Genomic DNA, 19,271 nt, shown 5'->3' on the forward strand with positions numbered 1-19,271 from the left:
CTGTGTTGTGTTTCAGGCGACGTACTCGCCGTACCGTGATCGCATCCCTCTTCAGATCGTCCGAGCGGAGGTGGAGCTGTCTGCAGAGGAGAGAGCCTACCTGACCGCTGTGGAGAAAGGTAAACACACACCTACTGTCCATCCATCCATCCATCTGTCCATCCATCCATCCATCCATCTGTCCATCCATCCATCCATCCATCTGTCCATCCATCTGTCCATCCATCTGTCCATCCATCCATCCATCCATCCATCTGTCCATCCATCCATCCATCCATCCATCCATCCATCCATCCATCCATCCATCTGTCCATCCATCCATCCATCCATCCATCCATCTGTCCATCCATCCATCCATCCATCCATCCATCCATCAGTTCATCCATCCATCCATCCATCCATCCGTCTGTCCATCCATCCATCCATCCATCCATCCATCAGTTCATCCATCCATCCATCCATCCATCCATCCATCCATCCATCCATCCTGCCTTCCTTACTTCCATCCATCCATCCTTCCTTACTTCCATCCTTCCATCCATCCTTCCTTACTTCCATTCATCCTTCCATCCATCCATCCTGCCTTCCTTACTTCCATCCATCCTTCCTTCCATCCATCCATCCTTCCATCCATCCTTCCTTACTTCCATCCATCCTTCCATCATCCTTCCTTCCTCCCTTCCATCGATCCATCCAACAATCTGTCCCTCCATCCATCATCCATCCTTTCTTCCTTCCTTCCTTCCATCCTTCCTCCCTTCCTTCCATCCATCCCCCCTCCCAACCTGTAAATACTGTTTCCATTCTGACCCCCTCCCCTCTGAGTGATGCTGAGTCCATGTTTCCTGATGGCTGAATGAGAGGAGCAGCTGCTCGGTCTCTCTGCTGTGTCCAACAGTTCACAGGTGTAATCACTGATACAGCTGACAGGTGCTGCAGCAGACAGGTGTAATCACTGATACAGCTGACAGGTGCTGCAGCACACAGGTGTAATCACTGATACAGCTGACAGGTGCTGCAGCAGACAGGTGTAATCACTGATACAGCTGACAGGTGCTGCAGCACACAGGTGTAATCACTGATACAGCTGACAGGTGCTGCAGCAGACAGGTGTGATCACTGATACAGCTGACAGGTGCTGCAGCACACAGGTGTAATCACTGATACAGCTGACAGGTGCTGCAGCAGACAGGTGTAATCACTGATACAGATGACAGGTGCTGCAGCAGACAGGTGTAATCACTGATACAGCTGACAGGTGCTGCAGCACACAGGTGTAATCACTGATACAGCTGACAGGTGCTGCAGCACACAGGTGTAATCACTGATACAGCTGACAGGTGCTGCAGCACACAGGTGTAATCACTGATACAGCTGACAGGTGCTGCAGCACACAGGTGTAATCACTGATACAGCTGACAGGTGCTGCAGCAGACAGGTGTGATCACTGATACAGCTGACAGGTGCTGCAGCAGACAGGTGTAATCACTGATACAGCTGACAGGTGCTGCAGCAGACAGGTGTAATCACTGATACAGCTGACAGGTGCTGCAGCAGACAGGTGTCCTGTCACTGCGCCCTCCAAGAGATGCTGAAATCCAAAAACGTCCACTCATTCAGATCACTCTGTCCATGATTAGGGAAGGCTCATAACTCCTCCCCCCTCCCTCCACCCCTCCAGGTGACTATGCCGGCGTCAAACACGCACTGCGCGAGGCGGAGGTCTACTACAACATGGACGTGAACTGTCTGGACCCGCTGGGCCGCAGCGCGCTCCTCATCGCCATCGAGAACGAGAACCTGGAGATCATGGAGCTCCTGCTGGACCACGGCATCCACACGGGGGACGCCCTGCTCTACGCCATCAGGAAGGAGGTGGTGGGCGCCGTGGAGCTGCTGCTGTCACACAGGAGGCCCAGCGGCGAGAAACAGGTGTGTGTGTGTGTGTGTGTGTGTGTGTGTGTGTGTGTGTGTGTGTGTTCAAACAAAAGACAATGTGTCCTTAATGGATGAATGCTAAAGTGTAGCATCCAGGCGCATTCATGCATGCACGTGTTTGAATTTACTCGTCGGTTAATATGCAGCAGTGTGTGTGTGTGTGTGTGTGTGTGTATGTGTGTGTATGTGCGTGCGTGCGTGCGTGCGTGCGTGCGTGTGTGTTAATGAGTAGTACATCCATTCATTGTTATGCTCCATGATGCATTCTGCTGAGACGCACTGTGAAATAGGATTTAGAGACAGACAGTTTATTTGTCTGCTGCAACACTTCTGCATGTGTGTGTGTGTGTGTGTGTGTGTGTGTGTGTGTGTGTGTGTGTGTGTGTGTGTGTGTGTGTGAGAGAGGGAGAGAGAGAGAGTAGAGGAACATGTTGTTGCACAGTTCAGTTAATGTGTAGGAGTTAATGGTGATCAAGGAGGAGAGAGGAAGAGAAAGTGAGACACTCAAAATCAAAAGGCAGATGAAGAAAGGGCGAGAGACACTGAAAAAGAAGAGAGAGAGAGAGAGAGAGAGACTGGGGTGACATATTTACCTTAAGACTTAAGAAGAGGAAAAAGATAAGAGAAGATAAACAGACTTCTCCTCCTTCTTCTTCTCTCGTATTAATTCCTGGACCGTCTGAGGCTGTGCGGTTCCGTGTAACCATGGTAACCACCCGTTGGCCGAAGCAGAGGATTGTGGGAAGGTTTTTCGGTCGCCTCTCAGTTGGACGAGGATGTGAATAAATCTGTCGTTCCAGCGTTTCTGTATCTCTCGTTCTGATTCTCTTCCCTCTCTCTCTCTCACATGGACGTCGTCTGTTTCCCTCTTTTCCTCTCTGTCCTTCTTTCATCTTCTTCTTCTTTCGTTTTATATTGTTTTTCCTCTAACAGAGATAACAGAACGACAAAGGTTTAGTAAATATATGCATCTATAGTCTATAGTCGTTTAAATTAGAAACATCAGTCATTACAAATGTGTCTTTGTCTTCATCTCTTTTCATACATCACAAACAGCTGTTTCATCATCACTGGAGTCTGATGACTTTAATTATGTCAGAGAAGAGAAAAGAAACAAACAAGTTCACGGCCCTTTACAGAGACGAGCTCTCAGGACAACATGTGGTTAATAACTTTATTTTTATTTTTATTTTTACAGGGACATTGCATATTAATAAACATTTTGGTAAATATGCCAGAGTTAGCCAAAAGGCTCATTTTCATCTGTTGTCCCTGGCTAAAAGGCTCCCTAAATAGTACATGAAGATGTACAGGCAGAGACATGCATGCTGCTGCTCACAAGTCAACACAAACAGTCCAGAAAATAAAACACATTTTAACTACTGAAGACTGAAATCTAGCAGCGGCCATCAATATAGCAATATAGCCGCGAGAAGCTAGCTGCCGACAGGCCGGTCTTGTGTCGTTGCGGCCAGCAGCAGCTAGCGGTGGCCAGTGGCGGCTAGCGGGCAGCAGCGCTACCGGCAGCCAGCGGCCGCAGCAGCCGAAACACAAGACCGGCCTGTCGGCAGCAGCCGCCTCGCCGCTATATTTATATTTTTTCGCCATTATCAGCTTTCTCCATAGAGCCTGTTAGCATAGCTTCCAAACAATATGGCAGATGTTAAGTTTCGATTCTGGGAGTGAGTTCCCACCCACTGATCTGTGATTGGTCTGTAGCTTCAGTGGTCGAAAATATGAGGAACTAGCGTTGTAGTTTCACCCTGCTAACTGCAACAGCTTCCAGTGATGCAAAAATGGTAATTTAGCGTCACTGGAAGCTCCTTTACAGACTCAGAAATACAAAGATTTCACATCTCAGGGGAAAATGAGGGCGGGATGCACGACCATTCAAAAATACTATCAGGTTTATAATGATACAAAGATTAATGCAAATGGGTGAAGTATCCCTTTAAATGGTGGCGGTTCTAGAGTCTCCTTTCGGCCCTATAGGCAAAAATTCATTGGGGCCCCCTCCGACCAGCGATTATCCCCACCAGGGTCCAGACCCTTACTCCTCTTCCTTTTTCTTCCTCTTTCTTTTCTTCTCTCCTATTGACGGATAATTCCATTTCATCTTATCTTTGACAAACTTTGGATTTCAAAGCAACAATGCACGCTACGCTTAGCAGGACAATTTGAGGTGGGGGCCCCTTAGGGAGGTCTCCTACTGTCGTTGTTAAATTTGCACATTTTGAGCCCCTGCTGTGGTGTAAAGTTTGTCAGCCCTCAAGGCCCCCCCTACTGGCCTGGCGCCCCCCGAGCAGCTTCAGGGAAACTGTGCAGTGTTTCATTTCTTTAGTTAGAGACGCTGTGCATGTGTGTGTTTGCATGTGATTCTTATATTAGGAGCTGGATGTGTGTGTGTGTGTGTGTGTGTGTGTGTGTGTGTGTGTGTGTGTGTGTGTGTGTGTGTGTGTGTGTGTTTTCTAAACTGTTCTTTCCATGCTGACAGGTACAGTCGATGCCTTTTATCTTCTCTTGGCGAGCAAAAACTGTTGACCTTTCTGCTGTTTCTCTCCATCTGACTCAATCTGACTCCCCCTCTCTCTCTTTCATTACCTCTCTCTCTCTCTCTCTCCATCCTCCCCCCCTCACTCTCTTTCTCATCTGTCCGCCCTCCCTCTCTCTCTCTCTCTCTCTCTCCATTTCTCGCACTTCCTGGGTAACCATGACCAAAGCAGTTTTCTACATCAGCAGCTTGAGAGAAATAGAGGTACACTAGAGCCAGGAATGAAGGAGAGTAGGGATAGATAAAAAGAGAGAGAGGGAGAGAAATGAAGTGAAACAAGAAGAATAATGGAGAAAAGGTTTGGGAATAAGAGAGAGAGACAGAGAGAGAGAGAGAGAGAGACAGAGAGAGAGAGAGAGAGAGAGAGAGAGAGAGAGAGAGAGAGAGAAATATGCAGATGAGGAGAGGGTTTTTATGCAGCTTCATCTCACACTTTCCTTTGATGTGTGAACAGTGTGAAAAAAGACAAGTGTGTGTGTGTTAATGGGGCCGATGATCATTTTTGGGTTGTTTTGATATCTGTGTGTGTGTGTGTGTGTGTGTGTGTTCGTGTATTTCTGCTCCTACTTCAGATGTGAACAGTCCATTAAACGCTCCATTATCAGGTGTTATCACCGCCATTAGAAAGCTTTAAACGGGCTTCACCTCAAACCTCCCGCTGGACAGTCAGGTGAATTATCATCCATTCACACCGACCTGTCTGCGGAGTCAGAGTCGGAATGTTACCGGACCTCTGTTGTCATGGTTACAGTGACTCCAGAAAAAGAGTCGGCAAACACACGCGCATCAATTATTCAGGTGCTGAGTCGTGAAAAAAAGGATTATACTTATTTATCTGATATTAAAGAACACAGCGTCTCAAGCCCGTGACCGGATCTCTTCAACAGGTTCAGGTGTTGGTTGTCATGGTTACTACAACTATCTAAACAAACTGCAGCTCAAGGCCCAATTCTACCGGACCTTTGTTGTCATGGTTACTGTAACTATCAACAAACTGCAGTTACAGTCAGAAAGTTACCGGACCTTTGTTGTCATGGTTACTGTAACTATCAACAACTGCAGTTACAGTCGGAAAGTTACCGGACCTTTGTTGTCATGGTTACTGTAACTATCAACAAGCTGCAGCTACAGACAGAATTTTACCGGTACGGGACAACTTTGCTTATTGTGAGTGCGCCCAAATAAAGGCATAAAAAGCCCCAAAATAAACCTTAAAAAAAAAGAACAAGGACTAAAATGCACATTCAGCAGTTTTAAAGAGTTGATGACGTGCATTTTTTTTCTTGGCTTGCACCATTTGCCAGAAAAGCAGACTCTGAACCAAACAGTGAACGACTATATTTCCCCCAAATTGTTGATCTGGTCTTCTGAGTTCTGTCCCGGCGGACTTTGTTTCAGTCCAGGTCTCGTTATCCTGGGTCAGTCTGTCCTGTGGTCCACGTTGTCTCCGTCTCTAGAGAGGGGATCCATTTCAAACAGACCTCGGCTCTAAAGTCCAGCACAATAAAAAAACAAACACAAACATGGCGGTGTTGTTTTGTCTTATGTGGGTCAGTCCTGGTGGGAGTGTTTTTCTGAACAGTCCAGCCGCATGAAACAGGATTATTCAGAAACGTGGTGAAATCTATCGAATTAAAAAAAGAGATTTGGTCCTGTGTGCTGAAGAATATTTACCTGTACCAGTGTGAGATGTGTTTTTAAATCAGAGTGTGATGAGAGCCCCGTGGCAGCTGTTCTCACACTTCTTATCACGCCAGGAAGAAGAAGAGAAAAAAAAGATGAGAGATCAGATGAGGAGAAAAGGTTTTGGCAGCAGAGCGGGCGAGAGAGAGAGAGAGAGAGAGTGAGAGGAACCCGAGAGGATGAGGAGGCAGGTAGAAGAAAAAAAAAAAGAATATGGCAGGTCAGATGAGGAGAAAGAGATGATGAAGAAGAGAAAAAGTAAGAGTGGAGGAGAAACGGGGGATGGGAGACGGAGAGGGGTTGGGGGAAAGACGGACAAAGACGAGATAAGATGAGAAGGGCCGAGAGAGAGCCCGCCGCCTCGTTCTCCCTCGGAGAGATAAAAGAGTCCGCACATGTTTCGCTCCACTCCTCCCTCCTCTTCCTCACGTCTGCTCCTTCCTCTGATGTCTTGAAGTGCAGTGTGTGTGTGTTCGGGAGCCTAATGTTTCGTGGGGATAATTTGTAGATTATAAAAGTTTTTAATATATTTCTCAACAACAACTGTCTGACTCCCAAAATTAAGGCTGTTCTATAATCCAATGACTGTATATAAAGCTCAACAGCGACCGGCTCTGGTTCTGAAAGTATCGCCCCTCCCCCGCCTTGATGGGCACTGACAGGCTCCACATTTGGAGTCTGATTTCCTGATAAGTCATTTATAAGAGTTTTCCCTGTTGCTCCCCTTCAGGTTCCCTCCCTCATGATGGACAGTCAGTTCTCAGAGTTCACCCCTGACATAACTCCCATCATGCTCGCTGCTCACACCAACAACTACGAGATCATCAAGCTCCTCGTCGCACGGAAGGTCATTACACACAACACATTATCAAAAAAAAGGACCAACTTACTCTGTGTGTGTCATTTATTGGATGTTGTTGTTTTCTGATCGATCTCATCTGATGCTCTTCTTTAAAGGTCACCATTCCCAGACCGCACCAGATAAGATGCGACTGTGTTGAGTGTGTGTCCAGTTCAGAGGTAAGTGATCCATTCTCTGGTAGGATACATGGTTTTGATCTTGTTTTGCAGAAGGTCAATACTTTACATCAGTGGTTCCCAAGCTGGGGGTCCGGGGGTCCCTCAAGGGGTTGCACAAAAGTTGCAGGTGGTGCCCCGACGATCTGTTTGCTGAGGTCGTCAATATCAGATTTTCACACATCAACTAATATCATAATAACTCGCTGACTGGAAAGTTTATACAAATGTCCTTTAGTAAGAAAAGGGCTCGGCTTTTTTTTGGATACAAGTTGTGGGGGAGGGGCTCTATGGAAAATTGGTGGATACAAATGCTTAAAATTACAGTTCTTACTCCCATTGTCACATCTAGTTTTTGTCTAATTTCACATTCAATCTATTAAAAAAATCATCATCCTTTGAGTTTTTCCATAGTACCATATGGTATTGATAAGTCTCTTTTGGTTTATCTGTCTGTGCGTCCGTCTGCAGGTCGACAGTCTTCGACATTCAAGGTCTCGACTCAACATCTACAAGGCTCTGGCCTCGCCGTCCCTCATTGCGCTGTCCAGTGAAGACCCCATCCTCACGGCCTTCAGATTGGGCTGGGAACTCAAAGAGCTCAGCAAGGTATGGGATGCCTTTGGATTTTGTGTTTTTTTAATTGTGCTGTTCCTCTTGCAGAAGAAATAGTTTGGAAAAAAGTTTATGTCGAGAAAAGTTGTAGTTTTCCAAGCATTGACCTCTTGTACAATATAATCACTCACCAGTGGAAACATCGGAAATGAAAAGCGGGTTCATCAGGAACCATCAGAGCAGCCTCTGCCTCCTTTGCTTAGAGTCTCTTAGTGCTCATAAGAACTCTTATTTAGTCACACCCTAAAACCTCTTTGCAACAAGCAGATTCTTCTATTCTATCACTGATGGTACTCATTTGGTTCAAGTGTTGACTTCACTTATGACATCATGAGCGACTGTTGCTATGGTTACATCGATGTGTGGTTAAAAAGTAAAAAAATGTCTTCTCAAATGCAAAGACTCGACAGGAAAGGCATCAGACGCATGGTTATGTCATTGTTGGTCTTAGTTTTTGAGTTCCATTAAGTGGTATATCATGCCTCTGCAGCTTTGAGTCAGCCAATAGTTCATAAGGTTGGAAAGTAATGATATAGTCGGCTAATGACCCATCAAACCTGTCTCAAAACGTTGCATTACTTTCTTGTCCCAGGTGGAGAACGAGTTCCGACAGGAGTACGAGGAGCTGTCGCAGCAGTGCAAGCGATTTGCCAAAGACCTCCTGGACCAGGCCAGGAGTTCAAGAGAGCTGGAGACCATCCTGAACCACAGAGACAACGACCAGAGCGAGGAGCTGGACCCCAGGCAGTGCCACGACCTGGCCAAGCTAAAACTGGCGATCAAATACCACCAAAAAGAGGTAGGAACGCGACCCCGTTTGATGACCTCTGGTCACGGGATCTTTGTGGAAGAGAGCAATGTCGATGTTGAGATGTCTTTGAAAGCTTCTCTGCTCTTTGAAGTTTTTTAAATCCCTTTAGTCAAGGCCAGAAACTGTCATCCAGCTGAAAGAGAAGAACAGGAAGTTGTACTTTATTTATCCCTGAGGGGGAATTCAGTTCTTTCACTCTTACTGAACTTGGATGTCGTTAGTCTGGATGCTGTATCGTCGACTTTTTTAAAGAAGAAAGCGATGTTGCTTCCTTGCCTTGAAGTATTGATGAAACTATTGTCCATGGAGCATCGGGAATAGGAAGCTTGGTTTGAGTGATATGAATGTAGTTACTCATTTATTTACCTGTGCTGCTTTGCTGGTGTCAAGGTTGGTTGGAAAAAGCATCATATTTCTTCTTCCTCGCGGCTCTATGAGTCAGTGAGTCAGTTTGGTCCAGAATCAAAAACAATTAGTTTAATATGTGGTGAACATTTTCAGACCTTAGTGATGGCTTGACTTTGCATATTTATGTGAAAATTTGCTCATTATCCTCCAGTGTGTAGCCAGTCTTAGTCGCAAAACGTGTTAATGGAAAGATGTCTTTATGCTTAAGTGCTAAATATGCTAACATGCTATTCCCTCTGCATGGAACTTTCTCCAAAATGACTTGAAACTTGCAGATCTCATCTCACTTGAAGGTTTTGGCTTGATCCTAAAAAAGATAAAAAACATGACACCATTGGACAAAGTTTGTGTTTTTGAGTTGTTATCTGTGATAAAATCTTCTGCACATTATCTGCGAAACAATTTGCACATTTTTAATTGTTGTTAACTCTTTAATAAAGGTCTCTAATCTAAATACTGCAGATTTAAGCTAAATACCAATAGTGTTGTAGTCAAGACCAAGAGAGACCCGAGACCAGAGTTCTCCAAGACCAAGACATTTAGGGATTGAGACTGAGACCATATTATCACTGAAAAATCATCATCTTGTGTGCAGGGGGCGTGTCTCTCTCTTAGACCGTAACACCAGGACGGTAACCGGGGATGATCCCAGTAACAACGAGGAAAGATAGCCGTTCACTGGTGGTCTTGACCGGTCTAGATTTAACATCCAAAGTCTCCACCCAGTTTGAGACAAGACCAATAAAAATAGTCTCGAGACCAGGAACCGACATTGAGTACTACAACACTAACCAATAGCACACAGCTTCTGTTTATTGGGTGTTTTATGCTAACTTGAGCGGTAAGCTAACTTTAGCATGTTAGCATGTCATGTTGTGATGCATTTTGCTGCACTGCTCCTAATATAATATGCAATGAATGAGAATCTGCTTTAATCATATATACGGCATGTAGAAGAATGCTACTAACGTCTATATTCAAACGGACTTTAACAATCTGCCCTACTTATATCTGACAAAACAAACACACACACACACACACAAACACACACACACACACAAACACACACACACACACAATCCTGCAGTACACTTCCTTGTCTTTGAGGAATTGCAGGACTTAGCTGCTCTCCTCTCGGGCCTTGTCAGAAGAGAGTAAGAAGGCAAGAGGAAACAGAAAGCAGAGAGATGCTGAGCGAGCCAGCGAGAAAGTGGGGGGGAAGTGGGGGGGGGGGGATAAATGTGGCGCTGGAAAGCACAGGACTGAGTGAGATAATGAGCTGGAACAACTGTGAGCAGAAACAGAGTGAGAAAACAGGAATACAAAGATTTAATGGGATAGAAGATGAGGAGAGAGAGCTAGAGGGATAGAGTGAACGCATGAAGAGAGAGGAGATTTGATGGAATAAAGTTAGCGATAAAGAAAAGAGTTGGAAAACCCCAAGGAGGTGAGAGGAGAGGAGAGGAGAGGAGAGGAGACAAAGGAGAGGAGACAGAGGAGAGGTTTGGTTTGCACAGCAAGGGCTCAATAGCCAAGCTGTACAGCTGGCCGGAGATGGGACAACCTTGTCTGATCCCTCGCCGTACAGGGATTGGCCGACTCAACCCCGCCCCCATCTTCACCAAACACTGTGCATCCTGATACAACAAACCAACTAATGACACAAAACCATCCCCAAAACCAAAAGACCTCAGTGCAGAAAACAAATACGAGTGATCCACCCTGTCAAACGCCTTCTCTTGATCCAGAGACACAATGCCAACATTTAGATTATAGATTTTACACACATCAATGACATCTCTGATAAGAAAAATATTATCCATGATTGTCCGGTCTGGAACACAGTAACTCTGGTCTTTATGGACCACACTTCCCAGAACGTCCTTTAGTCTGTTCGATAAAGCTCTGGAGAGGATCTTGTAGTCCGCACAAAGCAAAGCAACCGGCCTCCAGTTTTTTAACAATGCCAGGTCACCTTTCTTGGGGAGCAAGGAAAGAACTGCTCTCTTACAAGAACCAGGAAGAGACCCGGTCCTGCAACACTCCATTAAAACACTATGCAGGTCAGACCCAAGAATATTCCAGAACCTCTTAAAAAAGTCTGTGGACAACCCATCTATTCCAGGTGCTCTTCCTGTTGCCATCTGAGTGACAGCAGCAGTGAGCTCCTCCAGAGACAGCTCCCCTTCCAGAAGAGACCTCTCCTCCACACTGAGCTGAGGGAGACCCTCCAGGAGCTCCCTGCGACACTCCTGGCTGCAACTCTCTGCTCCAAACAGATCCTCATAGAACTGCATGGCGTGACTGCTCATTTCCTTTGGATCAGCTGTTATTCGACCTCCTGGCAGTTTCAGACAAGTCAGCAGCTTTTTTTGAGCCACAGATCTCTCAAGATTGAAAAAGAAAGACGTTGGGGCATCCATGTCTTTGAGTTGAAGGAAACGACTCCGCACAAGAGCTCCCTTCACCCTCTCCTGCAGGAAAGAGCTCAACTCCATACGTTTCTCCTTCAGCAGGGTACCAGCGGTGGGATCCACACTCCCATTTAACCCCTCCTCAAGGTTCTTAATGTTGTCCTCAAGATTTTTAATGACTGTTTTTAATCTAGCAGAAGAGTGTGACGTGTACTGCTGACAAAAAACACGAATCTGAGCTTTACCAACCTCCCACCAAAGCTTCAAAGAATCAAACTCAACTTTTCTTAATTGCCACTGATCCCAAAAACACCCAAAGTTTTTACAGAAAACATTGTCCAGTAGAAGCTTGTTATTAAAATGCCAGAAGGACTTAGCCCTTTCACCTGGTGAAATAATCAGCTCCACACTAACAAAATGGTGATCAGTGAAGCCGACAGGCAGAATATTACAATGAATTAATCTGGGGTTGAGAGTTCTGGAGATGTAAACCCTGTCCAGTCTAGCTGCACACACCCTGTTACTGTTCACCCTGACCCATGTATACTGTCTGGATTGTGGATGTTTCACTCTAAATGTGTCCAACAAATCCAGGTGAGAGATGACAGTGTTTAAAGTCTGGGATGAATGTGGATGTGGCTCCTCTCCAATTCTATCCACGGTGAAATCAAGTGTGCAGTTAAAATCACCACCAAGAATGATCTGATCCTGATTATAGATCACTAACTCCTTTTGGAGGCGGGTATAGAAAGCTACCCTTTCAGCTCCGTTATTTGGAGCATAAATATTAGTGAAGCAGAAAACAGTGTCCTCTATTTCTGCTCTTACAATTAAAAGCCTTCCCTTTACAATTTCAGCACAAGAGACGATCTTTACATTTGCAGATGCTCTAAACAAAATGGCTACTCCTGCACTAAAGTTGGTGCCATGGCTAAGGTAGTTAGAGCCCTCCCACCATAAACCCCAATCTGTCTCATCTGATGGTGTGGTATGAGTCTCTTGTAAAAACAAGATATCAATGTTTTTCTGAGTTGAGATCTCAGAGATAAGGCCCCTTTTCTGTCTGTCTCTCCCACCATTAATGTTAAGAGATCCTATCTTAAGACTCCTCATAGAAAGATCAGAGAGAAAGAACAGATAAGTAGACACAAACAGGGAGCAGTAGAAGAAGAATAACACCTTGTGATGCATGATCATTTCTTTGTCTTCTTCACGCAAATCAGCAATGGATGCATTGTCTGACTCATAATCTTCATCCATGTCCTCTCCTTCACATGATGCCTGGCTACAACACACTGTCTTACCTTCCTTCAATGAAACATCAACAACTGCAGAACTTGTGGAATCTTCAGTTTTATCATTATCTACAGTCTGTGATTTTTCTGTAGCCTGAGAGCTGGTCGAAGCCACCTCTACCTCAGCCACGGCCTCAGCACAAGGCGCAGGCGCGGACGCGGCCTCTGCCGCAGGTACGGACGCGGACGCGGCCTCCGCCCCAGGCGCGGACGCGGACGCGGCCTCCGCCCCAGGCACGGGCACGAACGCGGCCCCCGTCCCAGGCACGGACGCGGACGCGGACGCGGCCCCCGCCCCAGGCACGGGCGCGGACGCGGCCCCCGCCACATGCGCCACACTAACAGAGCTGCCCGCGTCAGCGGCAGCACTAGCCGCCTCCCGCTGTCTGTGCGGACACGCAAAACGTTTGTGTCCCACATCACCACACTCAAAACACTTCAGTTGTCCCGAGCTCGCATACACCATATAAGAAGCGTCACCGTGTTTCACTCTAAAGGAAACCTCCAGAGTCTGTGTGGGCGAATCCAAAAACATGAACACCTGACGCCGCAAAGATTGAACATGTTTCAGTTTGGGATCTTTACACCCTAGACTCACAGTTTTGAAACCACTCGCAAACTTCCCAAACCTGCGGAGTTCGTTCTCTAACAAGTCGTTAGAAATAAACGGCGGAACACCGGATACGGTGATCCGCGTAGAGGGAACCGACAACGGGGAAACCTGCACAAACAAATCCCTAATGAACACACCACTCTCAATCAGCTGATACACAAGAGGCTCACTCTTCAGAAAAACAACCACAGCCTTGTTCATTCGGGATGCATACAAGAGTTTATCATGGCCTACCTGTTCACCTGCAGCTAACAGAACCTCCTCCACGGTGACAGTACCGTTCGGAGGGACTATCCGAACTCCCTGTCGGAGAGTCGGAGGTGGCGTCTCAGCAGACGCCATTCCTCCCTCCAACCCCTCCAACGATCTGTCTTACACAGCCAACAACACTCAATACAAATATGAAAACAATCTGACCTGATCGTGCACTTTGAAAACAGTAGAAAGGATAGCAAACAATTCAATCTCCGCGCCACTCGCAACACCACCACCGTCACTCACACTCACACTCACACTCACCGGAAACCGGAAACCGGAAACGGAAACGGAAACAGGAGAGGAGAGAAGAGGAGAGGAGAAGAGAGTAGAGGAGAGGAGAGGAGAGGATGACAGCAGCGTCAGGAGGATTGAGAGACGGATTGAGGGAGACGAGGAGATAAGAACAGGAGGCAAAGTGTTTCTCTCTCCTGAGAAAGGTGGTCTGACACAGGTAAAGATCTGAGGAGGGAGGAGAGATAAGAGCGCAGGACGGACTGGTGACATCTTTTCTCTCCCGGGCAAAGACTGCAGGCGTAGTTTTCCGTTCTACATGTTTAATTTTTTAAGAAATTAAAGCACAAAAGTATCAAATAAAAACAGCAGTAGCAAACACAGTTATTAACTTTCTGCACAGCGTTCCCTGAAATGTTGCAGAAAAGTCATAGTAATCAAATAATCAGAGATGAGTTCATCTTCTCCTCTCTGTTGTGCACCTCAGACTGATCCGCTCTAATTAAATCACCGTCGTCGTACTCCTCCTCTTGGTTGAGTTTTTCTCTGCTGTCAGCCGGCTGCAGCGGGCTCCGTCCTCCACACCTTGCGAGGAGGTTTAATTGGCTGCTGCAGCTCGAGCAGAGAAATCCTTCTGAGCAGAAAGAAAAGTCTTTATTTTCTCCAAACATCTCGTGGCAATGTGGAGACTGCAGGAGCCGCTCTCTGTCTTAAAAAAGAAGACTTTCACATTAAGATCTGAGGAGGGGAGGAAGGGAGGGGGGGGAGAGGAGAGATGAGAAGGTGTGAGGAGTTTGAAAACAAGAGAGGAAGAAGCAGGGAGGATGAGAGAGCTGTCAGTGGATAATAAGAGAGAGGGGAGAGGAGAGGAGAGGAGAGGAGGAGAGGAGGAGAGGAGAGGAGAGGAGAGGAGAGGAGAGGAGGAGAGGTTTTGGGTTTTCAAAATACCTTTTATTTTACCACTACCTGGAGAAAATTATAACACTGTCACATCATCACTCAGATCAAGAGAAGGAAATAAATAAATAAATAAAAAATAAAACAAGTGCAACAAAAATCACAACATCAACAAAAACAACATTTACTGCATCAAAAATGAATAATCAGCTCTCCATCCCCACCCACAGAGCACAAAGCTTCTTCCACAGCCCATACACTATTAAAGTCTTGCACATTGTCCATCATTTGATAATAGGCAAATTCTACCTTCAGTCTGGCCTTCAAAAGTCCCTCCAGAACCAGCACCGGTTCCACACAGCCAGTACCCTGAGCTCGGTTCTTGCGTGTAAGCCAAATGGCCAACTTAGCCGAGCCAGATAAAAAGTTCATCAGTGTATGTACAGTCTTTTTCTTTGCAGAATACTTTGGCCCAAAAACAAACAATGCATAAGAGAAATCCTCCCCGAGAGCTTCAAACAAGCTTTTCATAAGGACAAACAAGAGTGAGAGCCTGGGACACTCAACAAACAGATGAGACAAAGTTTCAGTTAGTGAACAAAACAAACACTCCTCTCCCACCCCTGGATCAATGTGCGCTCTGTATCTGTTTGTGGCTATAACCCCATGCACAACTCTCCACTGGAGATCTGCTGTTCTCTTCTCAACAGGCAGCTTGTACAGGGACCGCCAGCTGCCTTTCGGGGAAACCTCCGGGCCAAAAAACTCGATCCACCTCGACTCTTTCACTCCCGACAGACCACGAAGATGTAGGACCTTAACACAGGACTGATAGAGTGCCTTTTTCCCTGCATCCTGGAACTTTCCCAGAACAGGAGTACTAAAGGACAGCAGTCCACCTCCTCTTTCCTGCCACTCCCCGACATCTGGGGTAACAGACAAAGATGGGAAGCTGTATTCGCCCTCTTCACTCCACTGCTCACACAGATTCTCAATGTTTAGAAATGTCACAAGTTTTACTGGAAGTGCAGCAAAGACTTCCTCCACCACTCTTTCAACCACCCGGCTGGAGGTGATATTGGTCCTTTCTTTGAGGGCGTCCAGGGTCAGTCTTACCAGGTGACCCAGTTTTGTGCAGCCTGCCTCTCTGAAACTGGCCCGGAGACTGGCTGACTGCAAAGTTGGAGTCCTTATGAAATCATTAAAAAATAACGGTTCCTCAAAGATCCACATTCCCAGACTCTCAGTTTTTTCCCTTTTGAATGTGTACATTTTCCATGCCTGCATTACAGACATATAAAAGGATGTTAATCCAGTGAGATCCACCTCCTCAAGCTTTAACAGAAAGAGCTGCTTAGTGTACCCCAGCCGTCCAGCTCTCCTCAGCAGCAGTCGAGCGATGTCCATCCAGCTGGGACCACAAGTGAAAAGGAGTCTCTGTGCAGTCTGGAGTCTGAATGAGGCAATTTTTGACTGAATGTCTATAAGTCCATGTCCCCCTTCAGCCACCGGCAGGTAGAGGACTGCCGCCTGGACCCAGTGTTTGCCTGACCAGAAGAAGTCCAGGATGGCCCTTTGAATGTCCTCCACCAGCCCTCTTGGAGGTGTCAAAGCCACAAGTCTGTGCCAGAGAGTCGAGGCAACCAAGTTATTGACCACCAGAACTCTTCCCCTATACGACAACTGGGGTAGCAACCATTTCCATTTAGACAACCGAGCGCACACTTTCTCCCTAACTCCCTCCCAGTTTTTACTTTTAAAGCCCTCGGTACCCAAATAAACCCCCAACACCTTCAACCCCTCCCTCCCCCACTCAAGTCCACCCGGCAGACTGGGCACTGCCTGGTCCCTCCACTCTCCCACCAGTAAGGCACCACTTTTTTCCCAGTTCACCCGTGCAGCTGTTGCCCTTTCATACAGGGACAGGGTGTCCCGCAGACACCGAACGTCCCCCTGATTGGAGATGAAGATGTTTACATCATCAGCATAGGCAGAAATTGTAGGGGGACATTCAATGCTACAGGCCGTGGGCAAAGAAAGCCCGCTGAGCCGGTCCCTCAACCTGCACAGCAAGGGCTCAATAGCCAAGCTGTACAGCTGGCCGGAGATGGGACAACCTTGTCTGATCCCTCGCCGTACAGGGATTGGCCGACTCAACCCCGCCCCCATCTTCACCAAACACTGTGCATCCTGATACAACAAACCAACTAATGACACAAAACCATCCCCAAAACCAAAAGACCTCAGTGCAGAAAACAAATACGAGTGATCCACCCTGTCAAACGCCTTCTCTTGATCCAGAGACACAATGCCAACATTTAGATTATAGATTTTACACACATCAATGACATCTCTGATAAGAAAAATATTATCCATGATTGTCCGGTCTGGAACACAGTAACTCTGGTCTTTATGGACCACACTTCCCAGAACGTCCTTTAGTCTGTTCGATAAAGCTCTGGAGAGGATCTTGTAGTCCGCACAAAGCAAAGCAACCGGCCTCCAGTTTTTTAACAATGCCAGGTCACCTTTCTTGGGGAGCAAGGAAAGAACTGCTCTCTTACAAGAACCAGGAAGAGACCCGGTCCTGCAACACTCCATTAAAACACTATGCAGGTCAGACCCAAGAATATTCCAGAACCTCTTAAAAAAGTCTGTGGACAACCCATCTATTCCAGGTGCTCTTCCTGTTGCCATCTGAGTGACAGCAGCAGTGAGCTCCTCCAGAGACAGCTCCCCTTCCAGAAGAGACCTCTCCTCCACACTGAGCTGAGGGAGACCCTCCAGGAGCTCCCTGCGACACTCCTGGCTGCAACTCTCTGCTCCAAACAGATCCTCATAGAACTGCATGGCGTGACTGCTCATTTCCTTTGGATCAGCTGTTATTCGACCTCCTGGCAGTTTCAGACAAGTCAGCAGCTTTTTTTGAGCCACAGATCTCTCAAGATTGAAAAAGAAAGACGTTGGGGCATCCATGTCTTTGAGTTGAAGGAAACGACTCCGCACAAGAGCTCCCTTCACCCTCTCCTGCAGGAAAGAGCTCAACTCCATACGTTTCTCCTTCAGCAGGGTACCAGTGGTGGGATCCACACTCCCATTTAACCCCTCCTCAAGGTTCTTAATGTTGTCCTCAAGATTTTTAATGACTGTTTTTAATCTAGCAGAAGAGTGTGACGTGTACTGCTGACAAAAAACACGAATCTGAGCTTTACCAACCTCCCACCAAAGCTTCAAAGAATCAAACTCAACTTTTCTTAATTGCCACTGATCCCAAAAACACCCAAAGTTTTTACAGAAAACATTGTCCAGTAGAAGCTTGTTATTAAAATGCCAGAAGGACTTAGCCCTTTCACCTGGTGAAATAATCAGCTCCACACTAACAAAATGGTGATCAGTGAAGCCGACAGGCAGAATATTACAATGAATTAATCTGGGGTTGAGAGTTCTGGAGATGTAAACCCTGTCCAGTCTAGCTGCACACACCCTGTTACTGTTAACCCTGACCCATGTATACTGTCTGGATTGTGGATGTTTCACTCTAAATGTGTCCAACAAATCCAGGTGAGAGATGACAGTGTTTAAAGTCTGGGATGAATGTGGATGTGGCTCCTCTCCAATTCTATCCACGGTGAAATCAAGTGTGCAGTTAAAATCACCACCAAGAATGATCTGATCCTGATTATAGATCAGTAACTCCTTTTGGAGGCGGGTATAGAAAGCTACCCTTTCAGCTCCATTATTTGGAGCATAAATATTAGTGAAGCAGAAAACAGTGTCCTCTATTTCTGCTCTTACAATTAAAAGCCTTCCCTTTACAATTTCAGCACAAGAGACGATCTTTACATTTGCAGATGCTCTAAACAAAATGGCTACTCCTGCACTAAAGTTGGTGCCATGGCTAAGGTAGTTAGAGCCCTCCCACCATAAACCCCAATCTGTCTCATCTGATGGTGTGGTATGAGTCTCTTGTAAAAACAAGATATCAATGTTTTTCTGAGTTGAGATCTCAGAGATAAGGCCCCTTTTCTGTCTGTCTCTCCCACCATTAATGTTAAGAGATCCTATCTTAAGACTCCTCATAGAAAGATCAGAGAGAAAGAACAGACAAGTAGACACAAACAGGGAGCAGTAGAAGAAGAATAACACCTTGTGATGCATGATCATTTCTTTGTCTTCTTCACACTCTTACGTCCAACTTTCCTCAGTGCGGTGATGTGCTTTTTAAGACGGAACCGTTTTTTCGCGTCCAGGAGGTCAAACCCAACCTGTCTTTTCAGTATGCTGACTGACTTTATGAACTTTTCAGTATCACTAAAGTAGTCACTGATTTTTACTGATTTGTTGTACGTTTCATCCATAAATTGATTGATTGACTCTAAAGAATAAAGACCAGAGCCACTATTTGGCAAATCAGCAATGGATGCATTGTCTGACTCATAATCTTCATCCATGTCCTCTCCTTCACATGATGCCTGGCTACAACACACTGTCTTACCTTCCTTCAATGAAACATCTACAACTGCAGAACTTGTGGAATCTT

At 46.2% G+C, this 19,271-nt stretch overlaps 1 protein-coding gene across 1 annotated transcript in view; it reads left to right on the plus strand.

Moving 5' to 3' along the window:
- trpc5a (transient receptor potential cation channel, subfamily C, member 5a) overlaps positions 1-19,271 on the plus strand; it is a 112,268-nt gene that overhangs the window by 50,555 nt on the left and 42,442 nt on the right. Inside the window, exons 3-8 of the mRNA XM_065950209.1 lie at positions 17-119; positions 1,682-1,932; positions 6,903-7,019; positions 7,130-7,192; positions 7,661-7,798; positions 8,397-8,603. Of these exons, the coding sequence (XP_065806281.1) occupies positions 17-119; positions 1,682-1,932; positions 6,903-7,019; positions 7,130-7,192; positions 7,661-7,798; positions 8,397-8,603 (879 nt within the window). The remainder of the gene's footprint in view (positions 1-16; positions 120-1,681; positions 1,933-6,902; positions 7,020-7,129; positions 7,193-7,660; positions 7,799-8,396; positions 8,604-19,271) is intronic.

This window comes from Labrus bergylta, chromosome 22 (assembly GCF_963930695.1).
Source record: "Labrus bergylta chromosome 22, fLabBer1.1, whole genome shotgun sequence".
Taxonomy (NCBI): Eukaryota; Metazoa; Chordata; class Actinopteri; order Labriformes; family Labridae; genus Labrus; species Labrus bergylta.